We start from the raw sequence: 6,283 nt of genomic DNA on the forward strand, positions 1-6,283 counted from the left end.
CCCACCTCAAGTAACCCGTCCTGATATTGGAGACATCTGGTTTGTGGAGTTACGGATTAGAGAGACGCGATTGATCTTTTAAAAAAATTATTGTTAATTATAATAATGATAATGATGATAAGAAGAAGAAGAAGAAGAAGAAGAAGAAGAGAAGAAAAAATAATAGTGATAATGATAATAGTAATAATTATAATAATAACAATAATAATAATAATGATAATGATAATAATAATAATAAATAATAATAATAATAATAATAATAATATAATAATAATAATAGTAACAATAGTAATAATAGTAATAATGATAATAATGATAATAATGATAATAATAATAATAATAATAATAATAATAATAATAATAATAATGATAATGATAATGATAATAATAATAATAATAATAATAATGATAATAATGATAACTTTTTTTTTCATATTCACCCAGCTCCGGCAATCTGCTTCAATTGAATGAAGCTTTACAAAAACACGAGGCATTCTTCATCCGATGCGGAGTCTACCTCATTCTGGAAAAACTGAAGACTATAACATACAGAAACTTATTCAAGAAAGTGTGAGTATTCTCCGTAGAAAAAGAAAGAATTTAAAATCAAGTCCATTGAACTTAAAAATACATAAAATTCCCTTTATTCATCCCATAGGGGAAATTTGTCTCCAGGGTCTATTCCAAGGGAAGCCTGGAATAACCCAGGCATCAGCCGCAGTGCAGGCCGCCGAAAATTGAGCTAGGGCGAGGTGACTTGCTCAAGGCCGCACAGTGCAGCGGTGGGTGATCGACCTTGATACCTTTTGGGTACGAAGCAAAGACCATACCGCTGAGCCACGGTGCCCCATGATGGGGTAGCTGGGCCTGTTGGATCTAACCAATGATATAATGCAAATTGAGGCACATGGCCTTGTTAACTCACTCAATCCTAGAGATGTTTGCTACTTTTTAAAACTGGAAAAAATGTATTAAAATGAGCATGTACATAGATAGTTTTGTTCAACTACCACTAAAATGCAAAAACTAAAACCATTAGCTTTGATCCTACGCCTATAATTTGTCTCAGAAAAATGTAATAAATAGGCATGGAGTAAAAGTAACCCGGGTAAACAATGGATATAGTCGGTGTTAGGGTTGAGTGAGTTAATATTACTTTGGATTTTAACCCTCTCTTTACCAGACATTTTCAAGATTTTCCCCAAAACTGCACACCCAAGTAAGCGGGTGGTTGGATGGGAGCATCACCCTTGAATCATATACCTATGATGTTCGCATGGGTGTACGATCCGATAGTGATGTCGTTTCTTCTTCTCTTTACTAGCCTATACTGCTTCTTTGGTTTGTGATTGTATTTTTGACAGGGGATATTTTTTTTTCTGTAAATCTTCTGCCTGATTGTTCTTGGTTATTTATAATTTAGCTTATGATATCTTTAGGTTATGATTTTGATTGACATTTGTACTATTTTTGTTAGATTGCTTGTTTTTTTTGTTTCAGCGGTCTCTCATATAACCTCAATTGTGTTGGAAGAGACCTAAAGCAACAAACAAAACACCCAAGTAACACACTTCTAAATGTTTTAACACTCGGACACACTAGCAATTACATTCTAGCGATACATAATTTCTTTAGCAAAACATGCTCTTCAACATACTGTTAATTTTATTTAAATTTTATGTTATACGAAAGAAATTTAGATAAGAAAAATTGTTGGTTGTATCGTAACGAATGTGACGATTTTCCTATAGTTGGTAAGGAGAGGTTTAAACTACATTTTTTTCTTTCTTTTTTTTTTTCTTATTTCTCTTAAATTTGTAATCCTTTTTTTTTTTTTTAAATCCCAGGTACCTGATAAACCAAAAGCTACAAACCGAGAATCCCCATCTTATCAACATCAGCTCTTTCACTGTGGCCCTCAAGATGATGGAGGTGGGTCCTTATACAGGAAGTAGAGTAGTTGCTTAAAGGCATGAAAATGTTGATGCTCGAAGCTTTAAAAAATATCCTTGAAAATGAAAAATTGAATGTAAACTTCAATTTAATAAACAAAAATAGATAATGAATGAAACACTACAGGCGAGAATAACATTCTCAGATATCTCATTCGTCTGAAGTGTTTCATTCATTGTGTTTTGTTGATAAAGGGGAAACCCGAAACGTCCACATTATCTTGTTTTCGTTTATTAAATTGAAGCTTACATTCAGTTTCACATTGTTATTTATTGGTAAAAGTCATCAAGCCAGTGGTGCTGGAGTTTATCTTGGTACCCGTAATTGATAAAGTTGCAACATTATCTTCAGGGTTTTGAAAAGTAATATGAACAACAATGAACACAACAGCTTTGAAAAATAACAAATAATCAAACACGGAACTTTTCAGGCTGAAAACCCTTCTCCAGCCAATAACAAAAACAATGAAAATATTAATTAATACATTGCTTAAAATTAAAATCCTGACAAATGGCAGAAAAGTATTTGCATACCTGCCGAATCTTACAAATATTTCGTAATTTTACGAATTTGAGACAAATTTCATGGCCAAATACGAAATTTTATGGAAAATTACGAATTTTTAATTCTTAGTAATATTTAAATAATAATAATAATAATAATAATAATAATAATATTGTGGTTGTTTATACACAATTTCATAAATTACGAATTTCCTTGTCAAATTACTAAAAATTGACATAAAAATGACTAAATTTGAAGTTTTCAATTTGCAGGTCCATATTTGGCTAGTAGATTTTACAATTTTGTTCATTACATTGTACAGTCCACAGCCTCTAGCAGCTTAAATTCTTATGATAATGGCGCTTAGAAGCATCAGGTTCGTGTAGGCTTGAATTGACACCAGTTTATGTAATGTTTAATTGAGAGTAACTCTCTGTTTGAAGGGAATCTCTGAATCTGAATCTGAATGTTACTTGAAATCGACTCAATTCTGAGTACTTGTATTTGAGCGCAGAGCGAGTAGTTGAGTGTGACAGCCATTGTTGGTGTTTAGTGTTTAGGCTGAAATAGTTTGATAATCCTTGCTTGACTGTGTCTAAATCTGTTGTGTTCACATATATGATTCGGGAAGAGCGTTCCAGTATTTGATAGTGCAGGTTGATAATGAATATGTGAAGATGTTTGAATTTGTAGATTGGTGTTTTAGTGTTTTTGAGTGGGTTTTTCTTTGAATGCATTAATGTCGTTGTATGTCTAGATGTTCTGGTGAGATGGCTGTCATTTTGTTTGTAATTTTGATCATGAGTTAATTGTTGTTCTTTCCATCTGTCTTTCAAAGGAGAATGCTAGTCCTTTTCAATATATCTATTTTTTTTTTTTGGAGATAAAAAAATAAAGTGAGCAGATGTGACTCATATATAAGGGAACAACACAAAACAAACAACGTTTCGGCCCTTGGCCTTCGTCAGGAGACAGTAAACACAAACACAAATATGTAAATTTACAAAATATCACATTTTGTGAAATGTGGAAATAAAGTTAATGTGAGGAAAGGGCGTCGAGTGTGGATGCAAGAAGTGGCGCGAGATAAGGAGAGAGAGAGAGAGAGAGGGGGGGGGGGGGAAGAGAGAGAAAGAATGAGAGAGAGAGGGGGGGAATGGAGAGGATATGTATATGTTTGTGTATGTGTGTCTGTGTGCGTATGTCTGTGTATGTGTATATATAGGAAAAGTAACTGCAAAAAGGTCTTTAAAATGGGGATGGGGGTGAGAGAGCGTGGTTTTGTGATGTGATTTCTGACCTGTAGGTCCATGGCTCTAGTCCATCGGGGAATGATGCAAAGTTGAGTCCTTGATTCTCTCACTGTACTCAGGTTTAAAATGAGACTCTTGACAGATAACAGTAATGGCTTTGTCAAAAAAAAATAGAAAGAAAAAAATCTGTCATATAGTGCCTTACCGATGTTATGGATGGCCCTATATATTCAGTGTTGCTAATAGCTTGGGACCCCTTGTAAAGGATTTTTATCACTGACAGTTATAAAAAACAATTGTATAAGGCCCATCGGTATGTCAACCAATTGTTAGTTTATGGTACGTACTGTGCTGCTGGAAGCTGTGAACTGTAAACAGTGAACTGTGAACTGTGAACTGTAAACTGTGAACTGTGAACTGTAAACTGTGAACTGTGAACTGTGAACTGTAAACAGTAATAAACAAAAATGAATATAACAGCTTAAAAAAAAGAAAAGACCAAAACACCAAATCCAGAACGTTTCAGGCTTAAAACCCTTCTTCAGCCTTTGTTTGTTTATTGCTTTTGTTTTTTTTTTTTTGTTTTTTTTAAATTATTATTTAGTTTTGTTTTTCTTTGAATTAGATCAGCCACGGTTTATTCTCTTTATAAAAATGATAGATTCTAATTATTTTGTTCTCTTGCGCGTTTCCAGGTAGACGACATAGATGACGATGAGACGCAGTGTATCCTGGCCAATCTTATCTTTGAGGTACGATTGTGACCCCTGACCCTTCACCTCAAAAATGGTATTGGGTCACGGGTAAACCAGATGCCAAAAACTAGGGCATTTCAATTTTTTAAAATTGATCAGAAATGGGAAATATCAGGGGTGAAAAATGTTCGACATTTATTTTTTTATTTTTTTGCCTTCTTTTTTTTCCGGCTTTTTCTTTTTTTTTTTTTTTTTACCCCTTAGTTTTACACTTCAGCAGCTTTTCATGTCTTCAATAAGAAAGCCATTGAAGGTACCTCATCTCAAAAGAGAAATAATATTATTGTAATTGATTTGCTTTACAAGATATAGTTGACATGAGAAATTTAAGACAATTTAAAGTTACATTTTTAAGAAAATTAATTGTTACAATTTTAAGAAAATTAAATGTTATAATTTTTCAGAAAATTAAATGTTATAATTTTTCAGAAAATTAAATGTTATAATTTTAAGAAAATTAAATGTTACAATTTTTCAGAAAATTAAATGTTACACTTTTTCAGAAAATTAAATGTTACAATTTTTCAGAAAATTAAATGTTACAATGTTTCAGAAAATTAAATGTTACAATTTTTCAGAAAATTAAATGTTATAATTTTTCAGAAAATTAAAAGTTACAATTTTTAAGAAAATTAAATGTTATAATTTAAAGCTAATTGAATGTTACAATCGTAGATGATCTATCAATGTAATGTGAAGAATGTGATTTTGAAATATGAGGAAAAGTTAAATATTCAGAAAAATATATCATATTATAACAATAATAATAATAGTAATGATAATAATAATAATAATAATAATAATAATAATAATAATAATAATAATTATAACAATAATAATAATATGCATTCTAATTTTCTATTCCCATCCAGAATAAAATCAAGGGTTATATCTCCCACCAGCACCAGAAGCTTGTCGTCAGTAAACAGAATCCGTTTCCTACCTTGTCCTCCATCCTATAGTAGTCTGTGTGTGTGTGTGTGTGTGTGTGTGTGTATGTGTGTGTGTGTGTATTGTCACGTGTGCCTAATGCCTACGAGGGCTTGTTAGGTTTTGTCTTGTATCATCATCATGACTTACGTCGTCGTCGTTGTCCTCATCATCATTATCATAATCAAGATCATCTGCATCAGCATCATCATTATCATCGTTGTGACCTTCAGCACTTTTGTAATCCATCATGGTCTTCATCATTATCATTGTCATCCTCACCATCGTCATTATCATCATCATCATCCTCTTCATTCATCATCGTCATCATCATCCTCTTCATTCATCATCATCATCATTATCATCATCATCGTCATTATCATCATCATCATCGTCGTCATCATCATCCTCTTCATCCATCACCATCGTCATTATCATCATCATCATCCTCTTCATTCATCATCGTCATCATCATCCTCTTCATTCATCATCATCATCATTATCATCATCATCGTCATTATCATCATCATCGTCATTATCATCAGCATCATCATCATCATCTTGTTGATATATTTTCTTGGTCCAATGATAATAAAAGAAACAGTGAAGAACCTAAAAAAAAAAGTGTGTATTTCATTCAATTTCCTTTACCATCACACATTACATTTGTTGATTTGTGCTGCTATGTGGTCAGAAGTATGACACTCGCTTTCGGATTGGAAGGTCCTGGGTTCGAGCCTCGCTCGGCACATAGTTGAGTCCTTGGTAAAGGCGTGCGCTTTACTCACATTCTCTCACCGTATTCAGGTGTAAAATGAGTACATGGCCATCAACAGCGTTGTCTCTGTCGGAAAAAAAAAATTGTAACATCGCCTAACAGCCGTCATG

General features: G+C 32.8%; 1 protein-coding gene across 2 annotated transcripts in view; it reads left to right on the top strand.

Annotated features, from left to right (window-relative positions):
* LOC144956107 (PCI domain-containing protein 2-like) overlaps positions 1-6,019 on the top strand; it is a 28,874-nt gene extending 22,855 nt beyond the window's left edge. Inside the window, exons 12-16 of one of the 2 annotated variants that reach the window (XR_013641880.1) lie at positions 445-570; positions 1,848-1,932; positions 4,406-4,462; positions 5,338-5,718; positions 5,941-6,019. Coding sequence is in view for 1 of the 2 variants with exons in the window: in XM_078886457.1 (XP_078742583.1) it covers positions 445-570; positions 1,848-1,932; positions 4,406-4,462; positions 5,338-5,427 (358 nt within the window). In the remaining variant the exon portion in view is untranslated. Of the gene's footprint in view, positions 1-444; positions 571-1,847; positions 1,933-4,405; positions 4,463-5,337 lie in introns of both variants that reach the window. The other variant, XM_078886457.1, reaches the window with a different exon arrangement.
* Positions 6,020-6,283: the final 264 nt, after the last annotated feature.

Source organism: Berghia stephanieae, chromosome 10, assembly GCF_034508935.2.
Source record: "Berghia stephanieae isolate SIO BIC M18660-M18661 chromosome 10, UCSD_Bste_1.3, whole genome shotgun sequence".
In the NCBI taxonomy this organism is placed as follows: domain Eukaryota; kingdom Metazoa; phylum Mollusca; class Gastropoda; order Nudibranchia; family Aeolidiidae; genus Berghia; species Berghia stephanieae.